The sequence below is a fragment of the Phalangium opilio genome, unplaced genomic scaffold (assembly GCF_054372755.1).
Source record: "Phalangium opilio isolate 3A_F unplaced genomic scaffold, DU_Popi_V2 ptg000098l_1, whole genome shotgun sequence".
Taxonomy (NCBI): Eukaryota; Metazoa; Arthropoda; class Arachnida; order Opiliones; family Phalangiidae; genus Phalangium; species Phalangium opilio.
In genome coordinates, this window is record NW_028324201.1 from 3291265 (window position 1) to 3317159 (window position 25895).

The following is a 25895-nucleotide window of genomic DNA, read 5'->3' on the forward strand; positions in this document are numbered from 1 at the left end:
TTCTCTTTTATAGTTTCATTGCAAAAAAAATTAAAACGAAAATTAGCCATAATTAAAGGGCTTAGTCTTCAAACGGTTTAAATGTGCACGATAATTTAAAACCCTTTAATATGCCTCTCCCTAAAATTTCAAGAGATTCGAACCTGTGATACCGAAAAAAACACATTTAAACCGTTTGAAGACTAAGCTTGCCCTTTAATTATGGCTAATTATCGTTTTAATTTTTGTAGAAAAAACTATAGAAGAACTTTTGAAACTTTGCACAAAACTAACAAACCTTATTTTGCATATCTCATTAAAATTTCAAGATATTTGAACTAGTATTTTCAAAATTAGGGCCAAAAAACGGTGTGTTCTTTTCATTAACGGCCATGTGACCCTTTGATTTTTTGGGTTAAAATGTGAGATAAGCGTTTTGAGGCTAATCGAACGCGTGTGCAACCAAAAGCGTGATCGAGTCGGCTGTGGGTGGATAAAGAAAGTGGAAATTTGTTTTCAGGATATAGGATATACAACTCCCTGTCTCTGACGGCAGCTGATTCGATATATACTCTGTTTTAGCTTCGATTGTCAGCACGCGCAAAGCTAGAACTCTATGTAACGTAGCTTTGTAAATTTCGAAAATTTAAATCCTGAAAATCGGCATTTTTTTAGTCTCTTGTGAGCAGGCACAAAGCTATGTTATATAAAGTTCTAGCTTTGCGAATGCTGAGAACCGAAGCTAGAACAGAGTATATATAGAATAATAGTAATAAGTTGCTTATCCTATAGCGTGAAAACAAATTTGCTAACTCGCATTCTTACAAATCGGGCCATTTCTTTAGTAGGCCATTGAAACTTTGGGGTTAAAAACGCGCTTGACGGCACTGCTCTAGATTGTTTGTTAACGTAACTTGCCAGTTTTCCCTATCTCTCAAACTAACTTTTATAATCGATTTGCGGCAGGGAAAAAATACCATAAAATTAGACTTTAAATCGTCCAAATTTGAAAACCTTCCAAGTAACAGCTGTCGAAGAATTATACGAAACCAATTTGGTAGACAATACATCGGATTATGACAAAAACGAAGTAGGATCGAGATTGTTTATCGGTGCCACAACACTTCCGAGTGATTCTTCTGATGATTTGAGTGAAGACGATTTTGCGGAACCTATAGTAGAAACTGAATCGACTCCCACTTGCGAAGAATCTGCTGAAGATGATCCACCGCCGAAGAAAACGAAAATAAGCAAAAAAAGCGCAAAGACTCGTCGAGTAGGATTTTTAAACTTCAACGGAGCCAATAGCGGTGCGGAACCAACTGTTGAAATTGAACCGGCAACCGTTAGTGAAGAATCTGCTGAAGATTATCCAACGCCGAAGCAAACGAAAGTAGACAAAAAGAGCGGAAAGACTAGTCGTGTACGATTGATAAATACCAAGGATTCGGTACCAAAAATAAATACGGACGATTTCGAAAAAGTAATAGAAGAGTCCGATGGATGCCAACCACGATGTAAAAATACCAAATCTAGCAAAAGTAATGCTAGCAAACAAGATTCTTCAAGAAAACCCGAAAAGAAAAAAGTTATAAAACTTCAGAAGGTAGGCGAAAGTTTTGTTTCTCCTTTAGTTCTTAGATTTAATATTGGTTATTTTGAATTTGAATAGAAGAATAACGATCCTGCCAATCCGGAGGACTATCTGCTGGAAAACAATTAGCCGAAAAAAATTTGGAGCAAATTAAAACTTTAGGGCGTGAAGCCACACGAGAGCAACTAGAGCGTTTCTTCTTCGAAGTAGCACCAGGTATACCTGAAGCACTAAATATCCTATGCGGTGTAAGTGCTGAGGAAGATCCAGGTGATAGAGACCCAACGAATGGGGAAAATAATTTCTGCGTCTGTGGAAACTGTGCTCCAATGCCCACAGCTGCTGAGAATGTGTGTTGCAGACAAAGGCCTTGTGCCAGCACCAGAGCTATGTTTGAACTTGTTTGCTTATATAGACCAGTTCTCCACGTGACCATGCGCTTTCGTAAAGAAAGTGCCCAACGACGAGGTTTAAATGCAACAAACCTTAACTTTAGGTACGTAATAGATAGATGCATAAAATGATAAAACGTCTTATGTTCTGCTATATATAGTTTTCACTAAAGTGACTAAATAAATTTCCTTCTCGTTTCTTAGCTTTAATTGATCTTCAGAGTTGCCAGTCATTTGTGAGTTCATTTCGTGTTCGGAATCTGTTGGAACCTCAAACTAAATGGAACAAAACTGTAATTACTTATATAAGCATTTTAGTTGAACTGCACTCTCAAATGACTGGCAATACTTTTTTGAACACTATCAGTAAGTGTTACTAATATGTAATATAATTCAGGTATCACGCCTATCGCAATTATACGCTACTTGACTATGGTAGACTAGGACCATTTATGAGAATTGTGCTGCGTTCTAAGCATTAGAAGAACATTCCCTTCACCAGACGGTATTTGCAAGGGTTATCAAGCTGCTCGAATTGTCGAAGGATATTGAAGTGTTTGAATTAATTTCGAAATAAAATTCAACAATTGATAGTTCCGATTAATAAGCAATAGCTCTTTTTATGTTGTCATGTATATACGAGTCCTATCACTTTGACACTTTGTCAAATTTGGCTTAATTTTGTCTTTTCAAATCGGGATGTATAATTTGCTAAAACCTCGAGTTTTTCGGGAATTTCTAACAAGCTTATGTGCTTGCAAATGTTTCGAGGGTCAGAATCTTCTAGAACTAGAGGATCTGAAACGTTACCCTAATATGAAAAGTGTTAGACTTTTGAATTCAAACTAGTTAATCTTAAGCAATATATTAGTCATACCTCAAAATCACGTTTTGCAATGAAAATTGCTTCCGTTAAACTATCAATATAATTGTAGTCCTTTGCTTCATAAACTTTACCAACACTGTATGATTTGGATTTCTTATTGTAATATACTTTGTATTTTAAGTTTCCTTCGCTATCAAGAGCTTGCTTCCGTCCAACATGTTTGTTATAGTCTATTGCGGCTAATAAAATTCTAGTGCAATAACTATGCCAACTGCAATCATATAAGTAATGAGATACCAAACATGAGTAAAAATTGTTTTTGGGGATTGAACTTTCGTGTATGCATTACGTTTAGAAACGTATGCTAGGATTTGGTTATGAAAGCTCTCTAAGAAGCCAGTGTGTCTATTGTGTAAAGTTTATAGACATTAAATTTTGAAAGAGTATGATGAGCTATTTTTCAACTTACCTGAAGAGACATAGTATGAAAAATTTAGAACGAAGTAAGGGTTGAAAACAATTTCATCCAGCGCTTTATACGCGGCAGAGTTTTCATCAAGCCATGGCTTGGTACGCTCTGCTTCAGGTAAAGGGTGCTCATGAGCGCAGCCAAAAACGGCTCCAAAATCGGTCATCAACTGATGATAGTCTGTGACATGATTTAAGCAGCTTTGAAACGTAGCCTATGGAGGGGAAATAAATATTGAAAAACATGCTTGATACTCATTCATAATATAATTACCAGTAGCAAGTCGTAATCACCATCACATTCTCTACTGCAGAACCACAGGTGGTTTCGAATGTCCGGAGCCCATTCCGCAAGTACGGCACAATTCTTGGCGTGGCAGGCCTACATATTTAGTTGATTACGTTTCATTGAATCATTAAGGTTTTTACCAGCGTGCCATACATCTAATGAAAGTATGGCGTCTTGAAACTGTCTTTCAGGTTTTTTCATTTCTGCTTTGATGCTTGAATGAGCATCGCTAACCACTTCTACAATTTTGACCCCATACTTTTTAGCCTTTTCCATTACTTCCAAGGCAGCTCTTTTAAATCCAATTATTTCCATATTGGAGCTCTTGCCTTTGGCTTCGCGTACATCAACATTGCAAACGGAAATTATCTTCTTAGTTTGACAATCCGCGAAAGTGTAAGTGCAAAGAGTGGCCGAATGACCTGGAGAATCCATTCGGCCATCGCCTGCAATTACTAATTCCTTTCCATTCAGCTCTTGGAAAACTTCAGTTTGCAGACACTGCCAATACTTCTGTACTGCAGGTTCAATAACATGTCTTTGGTATCTAAATACACCAAAAACGTTATAGTAGGAATATTATGATATCCTAATTCATTCATCCCGAGCATCTTTACTACAGTAAAAGATATTTTTGAGCTGCATATACCTGTAAAATGTGTCTTTAGAAATCAACTGGATTTTGCAGAATTTGGCCATTTTCTCATTTCTACTAAATTCATTTCCTGCCAAAAGAATTCCAGAAGCAATTTTTATATTGCCGGCAAAAACGCCATGATATGATTCTTGGCTTTCCCATGATCCCTTATTGAATTATGGTTCGTTAGGACATTTACAATTTCCAATCTTCTATAAGTGCCATACTTACGGAAACGTACCGTAGAAAATAATGATTTTAAAAATGTTTCTTACCTTTTTGTGTTTAATAGTCTGGAGGATAGCTGAAATAATCGTGCACTTTTTCAAGAAAGCATGAAACTTGGTATAAAGTTAGTTTGAAGTATATTAAGTCAATTAAAGATTGGAGGCATTCCGTATCTCTGTTGTGACAGCCGTGGCAAGCCGTCAAAGCGGCCGTGAAATTGTAAACTCACCTAACATCATTTTAGGTAGCACCCCTCGAGATACACAGCCTTCGAGCTATAGAGAAAATGTAGGGGTCGTGTATAAAGCAAAAATCTTTCGGATTCGTAGGAGCTCAGTAAGGAATGAAAAAAATTTTCAATAGAAAATCAAACTACGCGCTACAAAATGAAAAAATTACTTAATTTTTAACTGCTATTATTGAACATTTTAAAATAACAATTTGGCAACATAATTAAAGGCATAATTTCGTATAAGCACAACTCCAAGTATCACCTGTTACTATTATTAATAAAAATATTTAACCATAAATATTATTAGAGTTGTAAACATTTTTTTAATCATTCATGTGTAAATGTGTATGTGTAAATGTGTATGGTTTAAATGTATTCCAATGATTTTCATAGCAGTAAACACAATAGGAAAAAAGTTACTTCCAATAAAATAAACCCTCCTTACACATGAAAGCCAACCGCTCTCTTAGAATTATTGAACATTTTAAAGTAACAGTTTCGCACCATAATTAGTCATAATTTCGCAACATAATTAGAGTCATAATTTCGCAACATAATTAGAGTCATAATTTCGCAACATAATTAGAGTCATAATTTCGCAACATAATTAGAGTCATAATTTCGCAACATGATTAGAGTCATAATTTCGCAACATAATTAGAGTCATAATTTCGCAACATAATTAGAGTCATAATTTCGCAACATGATTAGAGTCATAATTTCGCAACATGATTAGAGTCATAATTTCGCAACATGATTAGAGTCATAATTTTGCAACATAATTAGAGTTTTTAATCATTCATGTGTAAAATCCTCTATGGTTTAAATGTATTCCAAAATTTATAAACAAATTATGTTTAAAGATAGAGAAGTCTATGGCTCTTTAAATAATTAGCGCTTCACAACTCTAGGCACCCTCCACATTTACAAAGCGCAGTGCACGGTAGATTCGCTTTCTGATATTTACAATTACCTCGACAGCCTTTGACGCAACCGCACTTAATTATTTCTCTGCACACATCACCTGCTGGCGGCAAGGCCATCCAACAAACAAGGTTTATACTCAAATAACCCATTTTGGCTTTATATTTTGTTCCATCCGACAGGTACCTGCCCCCAAATATGGCCCGCTAGGTAAGTCAGTTTTTCAGTGGTATTTTTTACATAAGAAGCAAATTTCCTAGTTTATCTTGGTTTCTTCGTTTCCTTTCAAATTTAGAGAATCGTCTTTCACTAACACGAACCTGTTCATAACTAAGCCGAAGTATAATTTAACTTGGATTTAACTACCGTAAGCGATCTTTATGACGGGAACTAAAATATAATTTTATAAAAGAAAAATTCCGGTAACTTAACGTGAACCACGCTCTGCACTAAACAACTATGATATGAAGTCCTAATATTTTTTGTCATGCAAAAGATCACTAAAACCCAGTAAATAACCCAAAAAACCAGAAAAAATTCCATTCTATCACCACAATACCAAAATTTGCCATGAATTTTCAGATCTTTACAACTTAACAAGCATAAATTAGCAGTATTGGGATACCGAATTTTTGAATGCCTGTATCATAAAAATATTTTTCAGTCTTTAAAATGTGAAGAATAATTAAAATATTCTCAAATTATTACTTAAAATGTTGACAGTTGTTTATTCTTAAATGTTGCGAAATTGTTACTTTAAAATGTTCAATAATTCTAAGAGAGCGGTAGGGAGAGTTTAACACCTTCCATTATATTAAGGCAATCCAATAATCGTTTCTTTAGCTTTAGACATATCGAGAAAACGTAAAACACAATTCATAATCACTAACCTCACTTGTACAATTAAGTGCAATGCTTAAACTTACTCTTACAATCCCCATCCATGTAAAAAAAAAGAATGAAAAATATCACCTCACCACAATCCTCTCCCATTCACTGTCCCTTCAATGACGAACCAAAAATTTTACACTACTACTACTACGAGAATAACAAATCGTAGATGTACATCATACGATGTTGCTAAAAATCAAAAAGCGAGATAACTTTTCTGGCTAGTCAAAAACTTTTAACACAAGTGTGTTAACCCATTTTGTAGAATATTGTAAATTATCCAATGCCAAAAGGTTCAGCCTTATGAAAATTGTCCTGTAGGCCTAGATCAAAATATTGTAATAATAGTATTATGGAAACCTAATTTCGGGGCCCCTCTGAAATTTACGGGTAGGCTGTAGCCTACCCCCGAGCGGCGCCACTGAAACGCTTGTGTTGAAAAGGAAATTAATATGAATTCAAATTATCAAAATAGCCTTCATCATGCTAGAATATTTTTTAATGTATCCCAAGTACAGCACTGAGCTAAGCTTCCACCGATCGATTTAAAGGTTTTTAGCGGGGATAGTTGGACCGATTTATTACTAATTAAAGGTTATGTGCTTCGACATAGAAATTTGATTTCCTTTTTTAAGTGTGACAAATTTTTTCAATGCTTTAACGTTTTCCGTTTGCGAAAGATGCTGGTCAATATTTTTCAGTTTTACAAAACGTTTTTTTAGTTGATTACGGTTAAGTGCTTTTAATATCACATAGTGTTCAGATGTCTCATTAATGTGGGCATGCAACAATTGCTTTTAGTTACATAAGCCATTCTAAATCAAAATTATAACGCGATAATAAGCTTCTCACTAATCACGACACTGACGGCGGTCTGACAGCCGATATCATCAACCGGAACTTCCGTAGGTTAACCTAACTCAAGATCCGGGTTAATGGGAAAACTATACTTGTAAAACTGAGCTATAGATGGCGGCCTTGGATGTCTTGGAAGAAAACGCTGTTTACAAAAGCATAACCTACGTCCAGTAGGGAGCTGTAATATGATTCACTTATGGAACTATTAATAAAGTCTGTTTCAAAACTAGTTGTGCAAACGAGTTGTCAAGCGACTCCTGTGCAAGTGTGAACATAGCATAAGCATTGGCCTTTGATTTCCCCTTGATGGTATCTTAATTAGGGAGCTTACTTTTACCAAATGTAGGTCAGAGATTCGAATCAAAGGTTTATTGCATACAAACACGGCAATAGCGATTCGCGATCAAATCCAATTAGAGAATTCAGACACAAACGTTCAGAGCATGCAAATGTAGCAATGGCGACTGGCGAGTTGAAAAAATACCTCAAAGCGGCGATAAAAAACTCCCCTATTATGACGTCAACAGAAGCTTCATCCCGAAACGAATTTTGATTGGTTATGAAAATAATTTTACGTCGGCCTCTGCGTCAAAAATAGAACACCAATTGTGTTCGACCGAAAACTGTTTCGGTCGCGTTCTTCGGAAGATCGTTTACAGTGTTTCCGTCGTGTTTTCGGTCAAGTGGGAACTAAGCTTAAGAGGATCAGTAAAGGAGACAATTTTTATCCCCCGCGAACCTATCACAGGTCTTCTAGAAAAAACTGCTCTTCAATACAGTATTTACGAGAGCGTGGGGGCTTCTGTAAGCTGTCGGAGTGTGCCTTTTGTTACTGGATAACATCCCCTGTCGGTGGTCGCGCTTCGTAGCATATATAGACAGAAAAACCTTCCGAAAAGGTCGAATAGCATCTCCAGTATTGAAATTTTATGGTTACGACCATATACGTAGTGGAAATAAGAAAAAAGCTTCAAGTCACAGAAGTTAACCATGCACTGTACAAAATAACCGAGCGAATTTCTTTGCGGACACCGACCATGTGGCGTATACTGTTTGTGAAGATAACTATTATTTTAAACTTTTTGAATTGATTCATTAAAGTTGAGGCAATATATTAAGAGGAGCGGTAAGCGCTAGCTTTCCACTGTACATTTTGTCTCTCCCCGCGTCTCGATCAGCTCGCGCGATAGGCTGGGACTAGCCAAAGGTTGGACCATAAAATTTCCATTTGGAGATAAGGACTTTTGAGGTTTTTAACCAACCCCCTCTGTTCGGAGAGTTGTTCTGTCAATGCTACGAAGCGCGACCAAGAACAGTTACTGTTTGCCACTAACCAAGGCACACGTGGCTTACCGACAAGTATGGAACCATGTATTGGTTAAATGTCATCTAAAGCATGGGCTTCTAAGAATCAAGACACTGTTTACTAATGATTTACTACTCATAACTATGGTCAAATTGAGTGGGGGAGGGAGTAAAAACGGAAAACGAAACGAAAACATCTATGTAGATGTGGCAATTATTTTCTTAGCTTGAAATCTAACTTTGCATTCCTCAACACCATGGAGGCTGTATTTAAGAGCCTTCCACTGTACAATTTATTTCTCCTTGCGTCTCGAGCGACTGACTGGCGGTAGGAAGCGTAGCTTCAAATTTACTCACGACGGTTCTTCTTTATTCTCGTCGCTCATGTGTTGCGCGAAATAATCTCTGGCCATTCCCTGACGACTCATGATTTCGTCATACGTTCCCCTCTCGATGATTCGTCCGTTGTTCATGAAGAAGATCTCGTCCACTTCTCGGATGAAGCTCAAGTTGTGCGTCACCAAAACTCTCGTCTGTAAGAGATAGAATTGCTATTTGTAGAGCGAGCAAGGAACTACCAAACAGATGCAGCTATAAAAATCGAAATACTGACATATTTTGATTCTAGAGCCAAAGAGAAGAGAAAGAGGGAGAGAGAATCAGTATATAGGCAGCCGTGATCCATGCGTGGTGAAAACGGGAGTAAATCTACGGTACACCGCGGCGCCTGAGCGCTGCTTTCTCGCGCACAGGTGACGTAGGGGATGACAAAGATAAGGCGAGGAGGTCAATCCCCCCATGCGCAAAGGATGTGCGTCCTAAAACTAAACGTACCGAAAATTGTTTTTACTACTCCCCTATTTTCGCATTTTTCGACGGATTTTATAAAGCGCGTTTCTATCTCTCTCTCCTCTTTGCTAGAGCCGCTATTATAGAACGGACTTAAATAAAAATCAATGCGGCTTAGATAAATACGTATATACGATATGTCAGCTAAAATTTATTTCACAGAAAATACACTACTTACTTTCCGGGCCACCATTGTGAACTACTATCGGGATTTAAGCAAAAAGACATATCCAACACTAGTTGATGGACGCTTAGCGCTTTCATAGAAAATGTAAGAGTAACGTTATATACTTTTTTTCGAAGAAATCCCTTTGGTCCGATGACTTCCTTGAAGAGATGTTTGGCCACATGTGAGTCAACCGCCCCCAAAGGATCATCAAAGAGATAAACATCGTCATCGCGATAAATGGCTCTGGCCACGTTGACCCTTTGCTTCTGACCACCACTCAAGTTGATACCCTATTAAGTAAAATTATTAAACGAACACGTTACTAACGAAACTATCATCTTATAATAAAAATTTTTCAATACAAGAATCCTTCCTTAAAAACCATTGTAAAAAAGTGCTTCGTCTTTTGCCCCGTTTTATTTTTCAAGGCATAAGAACATTGGCCAGTAGCGTAAGGGGTGAAAAAGTACCGCGCGAGTCACGTAAAATATACTAATGGAGAATGTCAAGAAAAGTTCCACCAAAAACCTAATGATGGACACTTAAAGAACAAGATTATATGTCTATGATAATACGTACTCTTTCTCCGATCTCCGTTTCATCGTCAGCGGGTAATTGGTCAAGGTACGGTTGAAGGGCGCATGCGCGTATCACGTTGTCGTATCTTTCCTGTTCCATATCGTCGACGAAGAGTATGTTCTCTCTAAGTGAGGCGTTCTGGATCCAGGGTTGTTGAGTGACGTATCCCACTCTCCCGGCCACTCTTACCTCCCCCTCCACCTTCTGCATCTCGGAAACCAGAGCGGACAAGAGGGAAGACTTGCCACAACCCACTGGACCCACCACGGCCACCAACGATCCGCGGGACACTTTCAAATTGATGTCCTGAAGGGACGCCGCTGCCGGCTCTTCCTGTTTCCAATGGAACGTTCCCTTCTGAATCTCAATTGCTGAAATATTCATAGAAATAAATTTGGGTTAACATAGGTCAAAATTGACAAATTAGAAGTGAAAAAATTTCTGCAAACAAGCTAAAAGCGACTTCAGGCTGATTGGCTTATTTTACAAATAAATTTTTTAAAAAAGATTGACTTACCATATTGGACGTCGCTAGTCGTCGGCTCAACGTAATGCTTGGTTTCCCCACGATTCAGCAAGTTTGCAATTCTTCTTACCGAGACATGTGTCTGAAAGAAATTTCATAGTTAATTTGCATCATTTTGAGATGTTTTAACTAAAGGGAAGGTAAAAGTTACAATCATGTACGATTATTTGATTTGAAAATGTTTTAAACAAAAGTTTTTAAAATTGGAAATTAGTTGCCGTTTTTAAATGACGCCAACTATAATTTCAAAACTTCCTTTGACAGTACGACGATGGACAGTCGAAGTATAAACAATATTTAAAAACCAAAAGTCGAGATCAAGAAGGTGAAAGGGTGTCATGTCGTACCCGAGTTTCAATTAAGTTCCTTCGAATCAAAGTAAAGATTTTGAGGATAGAGGTGCGAGGGAGACTTCTACTACCCAGGCCCCTTGCCCGTGCTTAGAGCTCAGGTTTGGACCTCTCGGATGGGAGATTAGTTCACGCGCACCTAGTTACCTGCTTGCTACAATAGCTTCTTAAGCTGCGCAAGAAAATATATTCAACCATTCAAGGATGGAGTTCACTGAACACGTAATTATATTTCTTAATTTGGTCGGGCGTAAACTCGACTCTCAAACATCAATCTTAAACACTTTTCCAGTTGAGTTTTTGGTTTAGGGAAAGAGTAAACAAGTTGGGAAACCAAAAAAACCTCTCCGATCGATTCGAGACGTTTTTCTTAAATAATTGAATAAATGTAATTAATATTAATTACTTTCATCGTCAGTAATTTACCTTAATATAAGTAAAGTCGTTTTAAGAAACGTGTTTCCTGCAACAATTCAAGCGTATGCCTCTTTAATAACTTTTTGAAATTTAGGGTTTATAAGGCGATTGATTCACGATAAATGATAAGTAAACCCACAACTACGTGAACCTTTGGTGGAAGCCCTGCCATTGGGAGGCTAGAAGTTTCTCGTAACCCTAGCCGATCGCCGCGTACATCTTATCCTAACGACGATAATGGAACTGCGATCGCATTCCGGATAGCATATATATTTGCTCTCATTTGCCAACTACGAACGTGGAGACAGACAGACACACACAGACAGACACAAACAGACAGACACGCCCAGTGTAATACCTCTCCTGGACGTCATCGTCACTAGGGGAGGGAAAAACCGTACCCTTTATTACAGTTTTACGTAAAACAATCATTCCGACAACCCTCGTAACACTGTTTTTACTACGATCTATTTTGTTATTAAAATTTAGGCCTACTATTATTTATAATAAACGTTACGTTAAAGCTCTAAAACAATGCAGCGCGATGCCTTAAGCTTTTACCAAAAATAAAAACAAATGAGCAGACGATGACCGATGTGCTCGGATTTAGTTGCTCAGCAAGGAATTTCCCAGAACGATAGTGAAAACAGAGGGGGAACGTGGTATAGTAGCTGGGGGAAACCACGGCCGATAATCTGTAAGTGCGTTTCAATGGGCAGCCGAAGTCTCCATCACACGTGACACCTCTATCCTCCCAGTTAAAAAGTTTTTGAAAAAGACATTAAATTCCCTTAACAATTTTAAACATAAAATAATTAATTTCACGTAGAACACACCATCATTCACTGACTCTAACTGATACAATGAACATGAACATTAGTAACAAAAACTAAGTCCAAAAAATTTAGTTCTTTCAAATGACGTTCGTAAAACTGTCATAGGGTGAGAGTTTGAATTGCATTGACTGCTACGATAATTAGATGGCAACCAAAAACAAAAGTGAGGAACCAGAAAGTTTCGTTATATCGTACATACTTTTCATAATATTCAAAATTATGTATCAAAACACACCAAATAGTTAATTAAAAAAAATCCAGAAACTTTCAAATCTTTCATTATCGTAAAACAGTTTATATATTTAGGCTAGTAGAAGAAGCAATTTCTGAGATTTATCTTTTGTCCATCCCTGACACCGTTCTTACCAAAACTAGGGTATTTATTAATTCCGGAAAGGAAATCATTGACGTGGCTAATAATCGCACCAACTGAAAGGAGACGAAAGCTTTCCTTGAGGTGAGAACGTTATCGTCGTCAATTAATACGTACATGGCGAAGCACGGTGTTGTAATCTGAAATTTAGAAACAAAATATGTATAGCAACTTGAAATCAATATGGAGGTAAAAGAGTGTGTAAGCCCTGAAGATGATTAGTCTAAGAAAAAGAGATGAGGACCGCCAACAGTAGAACCAACTTAAACCCATTTTCTTATTTCACCACTGAAATATGGCATTATCGAATTTCTTGAGCCTGGCGAAAGTATAGAGATTTCAGGGATATTTGCCTTATTGATTCGAGTGAGAACGCTTGGAGAAGGAACTATTACGGACCTTACATCTTTACACCTTTATGCCCTTTCATCCATAATAATAACACCCAATTCTTGTAAATATTTTACATACGTACCAAAACCGGTATAAGAGCAGATATAAAATTGTTTATTCCTTCGAATAGGCCTTGTTTCTTCATGAGCGCAATTTCTTTCTTCCTAATTTCAACAACGATTCTCTGGAACGATCTCTCCCAGGCGTACAACTTCAAGACGCGGATTCCGTTCAATATTTCGCTCATCATTTTCATTCTGTTGTCTTTCAGCTTCATCAGCTCAATCTAATGAACGAGATAATAAAAGAAACCATTCACAGAAACTCTACCGGTCGTGACATTGTAGAACATTTACCTGCAATTCTTTGTATTTCTTGGTGCTGAGATAGTTCAGTGGAAGAAGAACGACAATAGGTACGATGCCAGCAAAGGCTGAATATCCCAGTTCTTGATACATGAAGGCGAAGCAGAGTACTAATTGAACTGGGATAGACCACAAGAGACCCAGTTGCGGCGACAGAATTTGGAATCTGTTCGTGTCGACGTACATCGTGTTCAGAATTTCACCCATTGTCAAGTCACGTCTATCACTGCTCGTCAAGCGAAATGTCTGCTTCGACGAAATCTCATTAATGAACTAGCATCCCACAATCACGATAACAGTAACTTACTTTTTTGTAGAGAACGTGCATGGTGGCAGATTTGAGTCTCATTCCAAGTTTGGTGTGGAAAATGGCGCTTCCTTCTTGCAACAAAGATTGCGCAAGACCGGTCAAACCGTAAAGACAAGCGTAGAAAAACCCTTTCCATAAAGAATCTTCGCTCATACAGTAATCAATAATGGAACTGAAAACAAGAGAAAGTAAGCTGGTTAACTCGATTGCAAAGTTTACTTGGTTCATTGCAGCGTGCGGTCAACCACTTGCAATCTCAACCTTTGTTAGAATCGTTTTATAGAATATTATGGGGAATGAACACATTCAAAAAGCTGATCCAAAGAAACGGAAAATGTTAAAACTCCTGTGATGAGACCTTTTCTACGTTTCATTTTTCAGTGTGAGAAAAGAACCAAGTGACAGAAATCAAAACCCAATATCAAGCTTCAAGTGAAAGCCATGTACAGAGTCGTTTTTTTTATTTGAATTTAATCTTACAATCTTTATTTACCATAAATAATTCTACAATGCCGGTATAATTAGAATATTTAAAATATTAAATATTAATCACTTAACACGTTATCCTTTCAAAATAATTAATTTCATGATAAAATGTTTCCGGAAAATGGAATTGTTCTTGAAAAAGCGTAGACGTGTACTTTTTCGATTAATTTAGAGGGAACAAATTGATTAACAGTAAAATCAGTTGATTGAATTAAGTAGTGATAAAGGATTAAATTAATAAAATAATGAAAGAAAAATTTAAATATCTGAACTTCAGTCAATTGATAAACCTCACTTATATAGTTTGTTTTTTCGGCCTTGGTTAAAACGAAGATTTATGACGTTTCTTACATGGTTGAAAAAGTGAAATTATTTACCCTGTCAAAAGGGCAGGACCAATAGACATTACGTCGGACAGAACTTGTAGGACCACTCCAGCTGTCAAACAAGATCCGATTGTCCTCAACAAGGGCCAAGAGATGGATTTGCTTTGATATTTGCTTCTGTTTCGTTCTTCCGTAATTTCCATGTCTTCGCCATCACTTTTGGTCTCAGCTTGGGCTTTCCAGTGTTTTTCGAAAATTCGTGATACAGTCAGCGCTCGCTCCGAGTTATTCAAATCGTACACGTCCGATGGCTCCAGATTTTTCTTAAAACCTTTCCACAGGGCGCTACAATTTGTTTAAAATTTAGAAGAAAGTTAGAATTAAAACACAATGAGCTGCGCTGTGATACCTTCAAGCAAAAGTATATAGATATAAAAACAAAAATACACTTCATTAACACTTCCCTGCCTTTGGGTGTAGACGACATGTAAACCTAAACTGAGAAGCAAACTACCCTCCGCTCATCCGCCTACACGAACTAACCATTCAGGGAAGAGTTTCTTGACGCCATAGGTTTATAGTAAGTAGTACATAACTCTGGCGATCCAAACGTTAATTATTGGTACTAGAGCCAGCATCCGCTACTTTATGAGCCTTTTCACGGCTTGTACCCTGTGCCACGGTCGGGAATGTAATCATACGCAGAGGGGGTTGGCACAATTCTGGGATAAAGGAGGGCTTCTCATATTTCATGGCGCGAGAAAGTTTTAACGAAGTGTACTTTTTGTTTTTATATCTATATACTTTTGCTTCAAGTACGGGTATTATATTTGAACACAAGAACGGGACTAGATTTACCTGGTAAGCCATGAATGTACCATTCGTGAACAAAACGATGCATCATCTTCCCTTGATTTCTTAATGTTTGAAAATAATCATAAAAAATGTCATTTAGAAAAAAAAAACAAGAGTATATGTTCCATAACAGGCATACATCTTATAGGAATTATTGTGTAGTAATTTTTTCATCGTATCTAAGCGGATTTTGTGAAAAGACCTAGGCTATCATTACGCATGACGCATTTTACCTTTCACAGGGCCGGATTAAAGCGGGGGCGAGGGGAACTGTCCCCCCTGGGCGCAAGGTTTGTTTGGGGCGCATTGAGTTAAACTATTCCCCCTCAGCAACACTTGATGTTCTTTTTTCCGTCTTAAAGGCCTGTCCAGACTGACACATTTTGCAAGTTCGCATCTTCGCTTTGCTTGTTTGCAAGATAGCACTACTGTCCACATTGGGTTTTCGCTACTTTGCGTCCTCACCTCGCGAAAATACAAGTTTCTTGCGACTTGGCCAAGAATTTCGCGCCTTCGCGAGAAAAGCACCAATCACAGACGAGAGGAAGGGTGGGGCGATTAGTTTCGTTTTTCTCTCTGGACAACGTCGATGGAGAATGGCAGATGGGGCAATGATTGCTCAAACTTTATTGGCTCTCAGAATTGGTAAAGCAAAATTTTTACGTGTATCAGAACAGAAGTGCAAATGTTTTTCGTGATCTGTTGCAAAGATGCGAATAGACGAAGGCGCGACTACGCGAACGCGAGTTCAATGTGGACAAAGCTTTAGGGGGTGCAAAATTGCTTAATCCAGCCCATTGAACCATGCATGAGCCGGAACGGGACATTTGGGCGCCGACATTTAGGCGCCGGTCATTTAGGCACCGCCACTTAGGCGCCGGGACAGTTAGGCGCCGCGAAATTTAGGCTCCGCGACAATTTGGCGCCGCGACATTTAGGCTCCGCGACAATTTGGCGCCGCGACATTTAGGCTCCGCGACAATTTGGCACCACGACATTTAGGCTCCGCGACAATTTGGCACCGAGACATTTAGGCTCCGCGACAATTTGGCACCGAGACATTTAGGCGCCGAGACAATTAGGCGCCGCGACATTGCCGTAAAATTTTCTCGAAAGATTTGAGATATTTAATAAAGGAACATGACAAGTACTTTTAGGCTTATATTCTTTTTATTCAACTGACATCAGAGTTCAACCATGTTGTTGTTTATCTTCATTGACTTCCCATAATAATATGCCTTTTCCAAAATACTGTTGTTTATCTTGATTGACTTCCCAAAATAATATGCCTTTTCCAAATTATTGTTTATCTTCTTTATATGCCTTTTCCAAGATATTGTTGTTTATCATCCTTGACTTCCCAGAATAATATGCCTTTTCCAAAATATTGTTGTTTATCTTCATTGATTTCGCAAAATAATATGCCTTTTCCAAAATACTGTTGTTTATCTTCATTGACTTCGCAAAATAATATGCCTTTCCCAAAATATTGTTATTTATCTTCATTGACTTCCCAAAATAATATGCCAATCCAAAATATTGTTGTTTATCTTCATTGACTTCCCAGAATAATATGCCTTTTCCAAGATATTGTTGTTTATCTTCATTGACTTCCCAAAATAATATGCCTTTTCCAAATTATTGTTTATCTTCTTTGACTTCCCAGAATAATATGCCTTTTCCAAAATACTGTTGTTTATCTTCATTGACTTCCCAAAATAATATGCCTTTTCCAAATTATTGTTTATCTTCTTTATATGCCTTTTCCAAGATATTGTTGTTTATCATCCTTGACTTCCCAGAATAATATGCCTTTTCCAAAATATTGTTGTTTATCTTCATTGATTTCGCAAAATAATATGCCTTTTCCAAAATACTGTTGTTTATCTTCATTGACTTCGCAAAATAATATGCCTTTTCCAAAATATTGTTATTTATCTTCATTGACTTCCCAAAATAATATGCCTTTCCAAAATATTGTTGTTTATCTTCATTGACTTCCCAGAATAATATGCCTTTTCCAAGATATTGTTGTTTATCTTCATTGACTTCCCAAAATAATATGCCTTTTCCAAATTATTGTTTATCTTCTTTGACTTCCCAGAATAATATGCCTTTTCCAAAATATTGTTGTTTATCTTCATTGATTTCGCAAAATAATATGCCTTTTCCAAAATATTGTTGTTTATCTTCTTTGACTTCCCAAAATAATATGCCTTTTCCAAGATTTTGTTGTTTATCTTCATTGACTTCCCAAAATAATATGCCTTTTCCAAAATATTGTTGTTCATCTTCATTGGCTTTCCAAAATAATATGCCTTTTCCAAATTATTGTTTATCTTCTTTGACTTCCCAAAATAATATGCCTTTTCCAAATTATTGTTTATCTTCTTTGACTTCCCAGAATAATATGCCTTTTCCTAAATATTGTTGTTTATCTTCTTTGACTTTCCAAAATAATATGCCTTTTCCTAAATATTGTTTTTATCTTCATTGACTTCCCAAAATAATATCCCTTTTCCAAATTATTGTTGTTTATGTTCTTTGACTTCCTAAAATAATATACCTTTTCCAAAATATTGTTGTTCATGTTCGTTGACTTTCCAAAGGAATATGCCTTTTCCAAAATATTGTTGTTTATTTTCATTGACTTCCCAACTTAGGTTAGGTTAGGTTATGTTTGTTTTTTTATTATTTTAGGATTGTTTTGTAAAAACAAGTAAGTTTTCGTGTCCTTTAATGAAGATTGCGAACATGCAGTGACGCACAGGGACAATACACGGGTTGCCAAATTGAGAGGTCATTACGGATTTTTAGAAGAAATAATGGAAAAATTATTGGCACGCAAATGTCTCGACGCCTAAATGTCGCGGAGTCTAAATGTCACGGTGCCTAAATGTCGCGGCGCCTAAATGTCACGGCGCCTAAATGTCGCGGCGCCTAAATGTCACGGCGCCTAAATGTCGCGGCGCCTAAATGTCACGGCGCCTAATTGTCTTGGCGGCTAAATGGCGGCGCCTAAATAACCAGCGCCTAAGTGGCGGCGCCTAAATGTCACGGACCGTGCATGAGCACCCGCCCTCGCGTGCGTTACTACTATCCAAGGAAGTTGCACAGTTAGAAAGACGTTAAAGGAATACTCTTCCACGTAAACTACCATACTGATTTTAACGCTAGATGGCGATACCATCAGGAGGCGTGTACGTTTTATTTGAAATATGTACATCAGTCACCATGGCCAATTGAGTCACGTGGTACAAAGACCTAACATTAGGGACTGAGAAATGTAACAGAAACCGTGGCTAGTAGAAGACCTGGGGTCCTGATTTTGGTAATTCTCGCGTCTTTTTCCCCTCTCACACCGGGTTTCTTTGAATTTCTTTCGCCATCCGGCCTCTGGGAAAGTTTTGGCTTTGGAACGATTCGGTTTAGGCTGTTTATTTTTAGCCATATCGTTGATGGAGGTATAAGTTTCACTTGGTTTGAAGAAGATGTAGATGTAGAAGAAAAAGTATCGTTCGTCTTATTAAAGGGAGAATGAAAAGAGGGATTGGTGATTTTCAAAGCGAGAGGATTATGATTTGTCTATAGCAGTGCATTGGGAATGTACTCTGCAAATATAAATTAACTAACTTAGAGTGAAAAGGAATAAATTGTGCTAAGGTGATATTTTTCATTCATTGGTGATTTTAAAGGAGAAAGGATTATGATTTATCTATTGACAGTACAATGCGGATGCTCTGTGAGAATATTAATGAACAAACACTAGTATCTGTATGTCTTTTGTGAACACACAAATTTGTCATATTAAGGTTCACTTAGATGTTACGGGTAATCATTTTAGCACTGTTAAAGGCGTCGAGGGGTTATGCACTAATGAAAATTTTCGTTCATAGGTGATTTCCATTGATTAAAAGGGATAGGGATTCATTGGTGATTTAAATTGGATGAGGATTAGGGGTTATGTCTAGATTACGGTTAATCATCGAGGTGCAACTCACTAGAAACTCGTCGATTTTAAACTAAATTGGCATTAAGGTATACTTAGAGGTTACGTGTACTGTTAAAGACAACGCGTCGAGGAGCTTTTCACTAATGGTAATTTTCACTCATTGGGGATTTATATTAGTGATTTTAAAAAGGAATTTGTTTAAAGGTTACTTAGGGGTTGCGTGTAATTATTTTAGAAACGTTGAACGTAGCGCGTCGAGGAGCTACTCACTAAATGGTCATTGACGATTTTAGAAGAGATTGGGAATAAGGGCTATTTTAAATAGTGGTTCCGGGTAATCATTTAAGCATTGTTAAGAGCAGCGCGTCGAGGAGCTATTCACTAATGAAGATTTTCTTTCATTGGTGATTTTTATTGATGCATTTCAAAGTGATAGGAATTTATTAGTGATTTAAAATGGATGGGTATTAACGGTAACTAATACCTATTCCAAAGATAGAATGTTCTCGATAGATGGAGAGTTACAAACGATACTCGATTCGAATTAAACGAATATAATTCGAAAATTCAAGTATTCGCACAGCCCTAACTGAAACACGTATAGCATTTCGCTTCACGGGAGATCCCTGCTAGAGCGTGGGCTTTGGCTAGAGAGAGAAAGGGCGCTGTAGGAGGGAAACAAGAAGGTCTAACCCATAATTAAGCCGCATCGTTTACGTACTCTCGCTATCCATACTACAATAAATATACTTCTAGTGAAATATCCCCTGATATACCGGTCAGGGGGGAATAATTTTTCAATTGCTGATTGGCAAAGTGAATCGTCAACGCCCGTTACTAATTTGCAAGCTTTCGAACCTAGGTGTCAGCACATTTACTCTCTCTTTTTAGGGCTAAGTAAAGTTAGTCATAGGGGCTCGAGCCCAGCAGAGTATTCCTTTAAGAATAGTGTCGCAAAACCATATAGAAAATAACATGGGATATTTTGAGTCACAATATTCCAATTAGAAGTGTGATACTTCAACTTTACTGAGAGTCAAGTCGAGAACAACAAGCGAGAAGGCTATATAGGGCTTCTAGTAACCAGTGCCAAAAAAGTAATACATAAACCATTTACAATAGAAAAGCCTAGTGTATTACCATTTTAAGTTTCTCGTGGTGCGGAGAGGTGTCACTCAGTGTGTGTAACACGAGGGTAGCGACTACTAAAGGGTAAATTACCGACTCAATTACCAACCCGAAATAGTCATCTTTGTCGTTCTGAAATATTTCAAGTTTTTATTTTTCCATAATTTTATTATAAAAAGTAAAAGGAAATTTCGCTTACTTGTAAATAGTATTTCATGATGGTGGATCTCAGTGTGATAGTTTGCGTTAGTGTTAAGAGGAACCAAAACAATGTCAGGATTCCGGACAACACAGTGCCACCCCCACTGCCGTAAATTATAAGAAATAACGCCAAGATCTGCAACACATACGAGTTCAAATTATTTCATCGAAACGTTATGGATATTTAAAAATGGTCTTACATAAGTTACAAATTGAAGGACGACCGCCAAATTGTCTACGACTTGAAAATCGCCGTAGTATATTTGTTTGCCAAATTTTATGACGCTAATTGTGGCCAGTACCAAAACCAAGAGCTGAAAACACAAAGCAAATGTAATACCTACTTAATGTACAACGCGTATTTCAGGAGCACTGAGACTCTGTGCTCGTTAGGTGTAAAAGGACTTACACTTTTAATAACGGAAAGATGAGAACAACGATAGCTCCGCCGTTCCGACTTGGCAATCAGAGCGACTTCTAAAGGGAGGAACAACCAGAGTATCGCGCATGGCACCCAGACCAATATGGTCTTTTGAAAACAAGGCGTGAAATCAGGATTATCCGTGTACCATGTCAAATTGGCTTCCTGTTTAGAATAATGTGCACACTTAATGTTTAAACGCAAACGACAAATTTTTAACCTATCAAATGCCTAATTTTGGTAAAGTAAATAAACAACAGGTAACATACCCAAAATGGAGATTCGCAAAAGTCATCCAGAATAAATGAATCCATTTGAAGATGAATAATACTAAAACATATGCTAAAATAAATTTGAGGAATTTGTTTATCAATCTAGTCGCTGTGATGCTATCGCACGTCTAACTACAACAATGAACCGCAACGTTGATAGCGTAAATCCGTAAAACCCTACTTTAAAAGACCTCCCTCGCAAAACACATGTGTATAGTTCAGAAAAGATTCATGTACATTAGAACCGAATAACAAAATTAAAAACTTTAGGCGTAAAAAACTGAAGTACGCTTTTATGAACTGTACATTTTCTCGACGAAAGATTGTCTTTATTATCAGTAGGAAAGACTATGTTACAATCTTGTGATGATATGCCATCGTTATCAGGAGTCCCTTACACTTGGAGTGCAATCAACCTTTTCCCATACCCTCTTCAGGACTTAATTCAGACAAACGCCGCGACGCTAGCGCCACCTCTGAGAGAGCCGTGCGATAGTGGCGGTCCCAAGAGAAAAAATTATCTCTTAAGGGGTGTTTCTTTTTTGCATTTGAATTTCCCATACATAAGGCAGCCTATAAGAACAGAGAGGTTGTAAAAAGTGACAACCGAAATTCCCCAGAACGCAACGCGGCGCAGAGGCTAGCGTGGATATTAGGGTTAGTTTTATTTAAACTACGAAAAAACCTTTTTTGCCGTTTTAGTTAAGCTCGTTGAATTTTATTTAACTAATTTAGTCAGCGGAATATGAGCAATATATTAAAAAATCGAGAGCTAACAAATAACAATAACCGAATACTGATACAAATCCAAAATTTTAGGTAGGCCTAGAGCACTTATGAAACTCTCCCGCCAAGCCTTCTTCTAACCCTATACCCTTTTTAGCCACATTGTATGATGTACAGTACTACGATGAGGCTCTTAGTTTGACCTACCTGTTGTTGTTATGGTAGTAGCGCCTTTGGCAGTTTAAAAGTTTTTGTTCGTCATTGAAGGGGAAGTGAAAGGGAGAGAATTGTGGTGAAATTGATATTTTTCGTTCGTCTACTTAAAAGGAAGGGAATTATGATACTCTACCTTTAATATTCCTCTCACCCGTCCGCAATACGATTTCACACTTTCAATATCGCTCCCCTATTTCAACATTCAATGAAATCGAGGCAAATTTTGAAAGCAAAAGCAAATATTTACTGACGTTATTTTTAGAATGGTCTTAAGGTTCCGGGATATTACAATTATTAGGTGTTTTACCGAATTCTTTCTCCTTCAAATGCTTCTGACCATAAGTGCATGCACAAGGTGAATAATCTAACACCAAGGTCCTAAATAAGATTTTTTGCCGTAGCCTCTAGTTCTGAAAGTTATGACGTTAAGCTTTTTTACGTTCCCAAAGGAGTATGTACGCCAGTTAAGTACGGTACGATATGGCTACTATTACAAGCCGAGGCCTTGGGTCGTCTTGTTTATTAGCCACATCGCATGATGGATATCTACGATGGGGCTCTTTGTTTGACCTGCCCTGTAGTAGTAGTAGTAATAGTAGTAGTAGTGCCACAGTCCTGCCTTTGGCAGTATCAAATTTTTCGTTCGTCGAGAGAAAATATTTTTAGTTAACGTTAAACTTGATACAGGGAAGAAATTTTTATTTAATTTTCTTCCTACCAGCCCAGTACTAAGCAGCCTCGCCTAAAATCGCTTGATAAAGGAATAGTTCACGCATAAACCCTTTAATTTCACCCAAAACCAAGATTTTGAGAGTTAAAAAAATTTTACATTAAGTATATATTAAATCAAATCAGTAAAACCAGAAGCGGATAAGAGGAGAAGCCTCTATCTAGGCAAAAAACGTGAAACGTCTTGTTTTCGCGCTTAGAGACATCGACGCAGCGATACAATTTTATTGACGGCGAAAAAATATCGCCTTTACATAAGACATAATAGTCCTATGCCAGCGGCTATTTTGAAATTGTAACTGTCGTCTGCTACAGCGGAGTCTGTGATAAAGTGATGGTAGGCCCAGGGTTAGTTCAATAATGGATATTGAAGCTGTTTATGATTTAATTTTAAAAGATATTTCAAGTGAAAGTTTTGTAAAGCATATTGGGAATGAAAGGCAAGAAATTTTACATAATTTATTTGTAAAAATCTCGCTTACTTTAGACAAACACACCCAAGTAAACTTAAGACTTTATGGTCTAATAAGAAGGTTATGTTCAATATTTTTAAATCTGAAAGAGAATATTTCCAAAAATGATTCCAAGAAAAAGTCCCAATTTTTGTAGTTTAACCGTTGTTTGCACATATTTAGTGCTTGTTTGTTTCAAATCAAGAAATACTTGGCATTGAAAATTTCTCGTCTGCGGTATGTGCACCGCCATTTAATTTTACCATTTTTTTCTTATTTTTTTTTGGACAAAGTCGAACTATTTTCTTTCTACAAAGACTATTCATAAGCTGTCAGTCCTCAACTACTTTAGTGTTCTCTTTAGTGAAGCGCGAAACCAAGACGTTTCAGATTTTTAACGTGGCGTCTATGGCTTGATAGAGGCTTCCCTCCGAAGGAGGTTTAATTATAGGCTTCTGGTAAAACTAATTGCATTGAGGATCCCCTACAAGTTGACTTTCCTTACGAACTCCAGTTTTGGCTTGGCAAAGCTAGAGGCATTTGTGGGCGTGATTTATACTTGCATGTATAAATCCCGCCCACTAGCCTTTGCCAAGCCAAACCCGGAGTTCAGGAGGAAAGTCCCCTTGTAGGGGATCTACTGGAGCCGCTCTATTCTTCAAGTATTGAAATATATATTTGTTACGTAATAGTTTCTTAAAACTTACCCACAAAAAGGATTACACCTTTAATCATCTGAAGGGCCAAGGTTTAAAAATCCTGCCCAAACTAAGGGGCTGTTACTTTTTTTTTACCACCAACGAACACTAGTGCTTAGCCGTGAGGCCTTGAGCACCAGGAAGAAGTGAGCGTGAGACCCAACACCGACGGGGGCCGCTAGGTCGTATTTGTGTAAACCGGGAAGGAAATGAAGTTTACTTGGGAGGTGACGGAAGGTGGAAAGGGGGTAAGTCACCTCCGGCGGACACGGGACAGTCAGCACCTATAGGGTAGGATCGCCGACATGTGTCGTATTCCCTCAAAGTTTGCCGCCCAGAAGCTGGGCTTACAGGAGTGCGCCACACTCCCGACGGGGCTGTTACTTTCGGGATTGGTTTTCTTATTAGCAATTTAGCAGCAGTAAAGGTTGCAAACGAATTTTAGGGAATGTTGAAATTTCCCCAAACACAAGTAAAAGAAATTCCAAAAATGCTTCGTAGGAGAATTCGTCTCATCGTCGGCGTTTTGCCAAGAAACGTTTTCAAGGCAAAGGTTAATTAAATTCACATTCCAAATATATATTATTTATAAATATGCTTACCAGGTTTTTAGTCAAATTGATACATTCATATTCATTGCAGTAGCGTTGCTAGGGTTTGAAATTTGGGGGAGGGGGGGGGTATCTGGGCAAACTATTTTAAAGTTATTGTAAGAAATTAATTACAAAATTTTGCATAAGTGGTTCATTGAAACTTAACGAATCTATCAATATAATTTTTTATATATTGCTACAGAACTTTAGGGGGCTACGAGTAATTTTTGGAAGGGTTTATGGATTATTTTGAGGGGTCTAAGTTATTTGGGGGGGTATAACTCACCCCCTCCCCCCCCCCCCAAAAAAAAGGCCTACCAACGCCACTGATTCATGGAATTGTATTAATACTTCAAGTTTAAAATCATTCTTGGACGACAAAGACAAACCATGGATATAAAGAATGCGCGTAAGGAAATAGGTTTTCACGCATGGAATATTTTGGCTTAAGATAATTATACGAGATTATATCAGCTAATGCGATAATTATCTGCCTGTATTCCTTTTTATATTAATATCGTAACCTTAATAGCTCATTATTTCAAAACAAATGTAAAATATCACGGAACCCTGAGGTGAAAATTTCTTAACACCCCAGAGTGGATTTGAAGAAGTTTTCACCGAGGGTTCCGTGGTAAACTGCTAATGGAGCTTATCCATGTTAAATAACTCTTGACTTGAAATGTAAAATATAAAAATTAAAGGAAAATAACCCGTTTTTCATTATTATCTACTGTTCTGAAGACCACAAAAGGACCAAGCAGCCTCATCGAACTTGTTTTCGTTAATTAAAAATAAGTTATCAAAGTTTCATACTATATGTCTAGAAAATCCACGGTTAGTAGGGCTGTCTGTTGTACGACTAACTTGAACGTGAAGAAACGTTTAAGGGATTGGGTCTATGATTGGAAGTAATTTAGATAATTAATTATGGCAGGAAGACTGGGCTTCACGCGATTGGTCAGCCCAACAGAGGTTCAACTTTCCGCGGTCATTACCGAAATATTTTTTAAACAATGTACTTAAACGATGAAAATTTAATAACTCAGC

General features: G+C 37.5%; 1 protein-coding gene across 1 annotated transcript in view; it reads right to left on the reverse strand.

Annotated features, from left to right (window-relative positions):
- The window catches only part of LOC149634491 (multidrug resistance-associated protein 1-like), a 265543-nt gene extending 243723 nt beyond the window's left edge, over positions 1 to 21820 (reverse strand). The window contains exons 1-16 of the mRNA XM_089851005.1: positions 21558 to 21820; positions 21429 to 21489; positions 21148 to 21324; positions 20939 to 21052; positions 20737 to 20874; positions 20550 to 20669; positions 15461 to 15519; positions 14654 to 14947; positions 13788 to 13962; positions 13472 to 13726; positions 13198 to 13401; positions 12716 to 12862; positions 10738 to 10828; positions 10221 to 10591; positions 9764 to 9931; positions 8981 to 9156 (exon numbers count right to left, since the gene is read on the reverse strand). Coding sequence (XP_089707131.1) covers positions 8981 to 9156; positions 9764 to 9931; positions 10221 to 10591; positions 10738 to 10828; positions 12716 to 12862; positions 13198 to 13401; positions 13472 to 13726; positions 13788 to 13962; positions 14654 to 14947; positions 15461 to 15519; positions 20550 to 20669; positions 20737 to 20874; positions 20939 to 21052; positions 21148 to 21324; positions 21429 to 21473 — 2534 coding nt within the window. The 5' untranslated portion in view covers positions 21474 to 21489; positions 21558 to 21820. The remainder of the gene's footprint in view (positions 1 to 8980; positions 9157 to 9763; positions 9932 to 10220; positions 10592 to 10737; positions 10829 to 12715; positions 12863 to 13197; positions 13402 to 13471; positions 13727 to 13787; positions 13963 to 14653; positions 14948 to 15460; positions 15520 to 20549; positions 20670 to 20736; positions 20875 to 20938; positions 21053 to 21147; positions 21325 to 21428; positions 21490 to 21557) is intronic.
- Positions 21821 to 25895: the final 4075 nt, after the last annotated feature.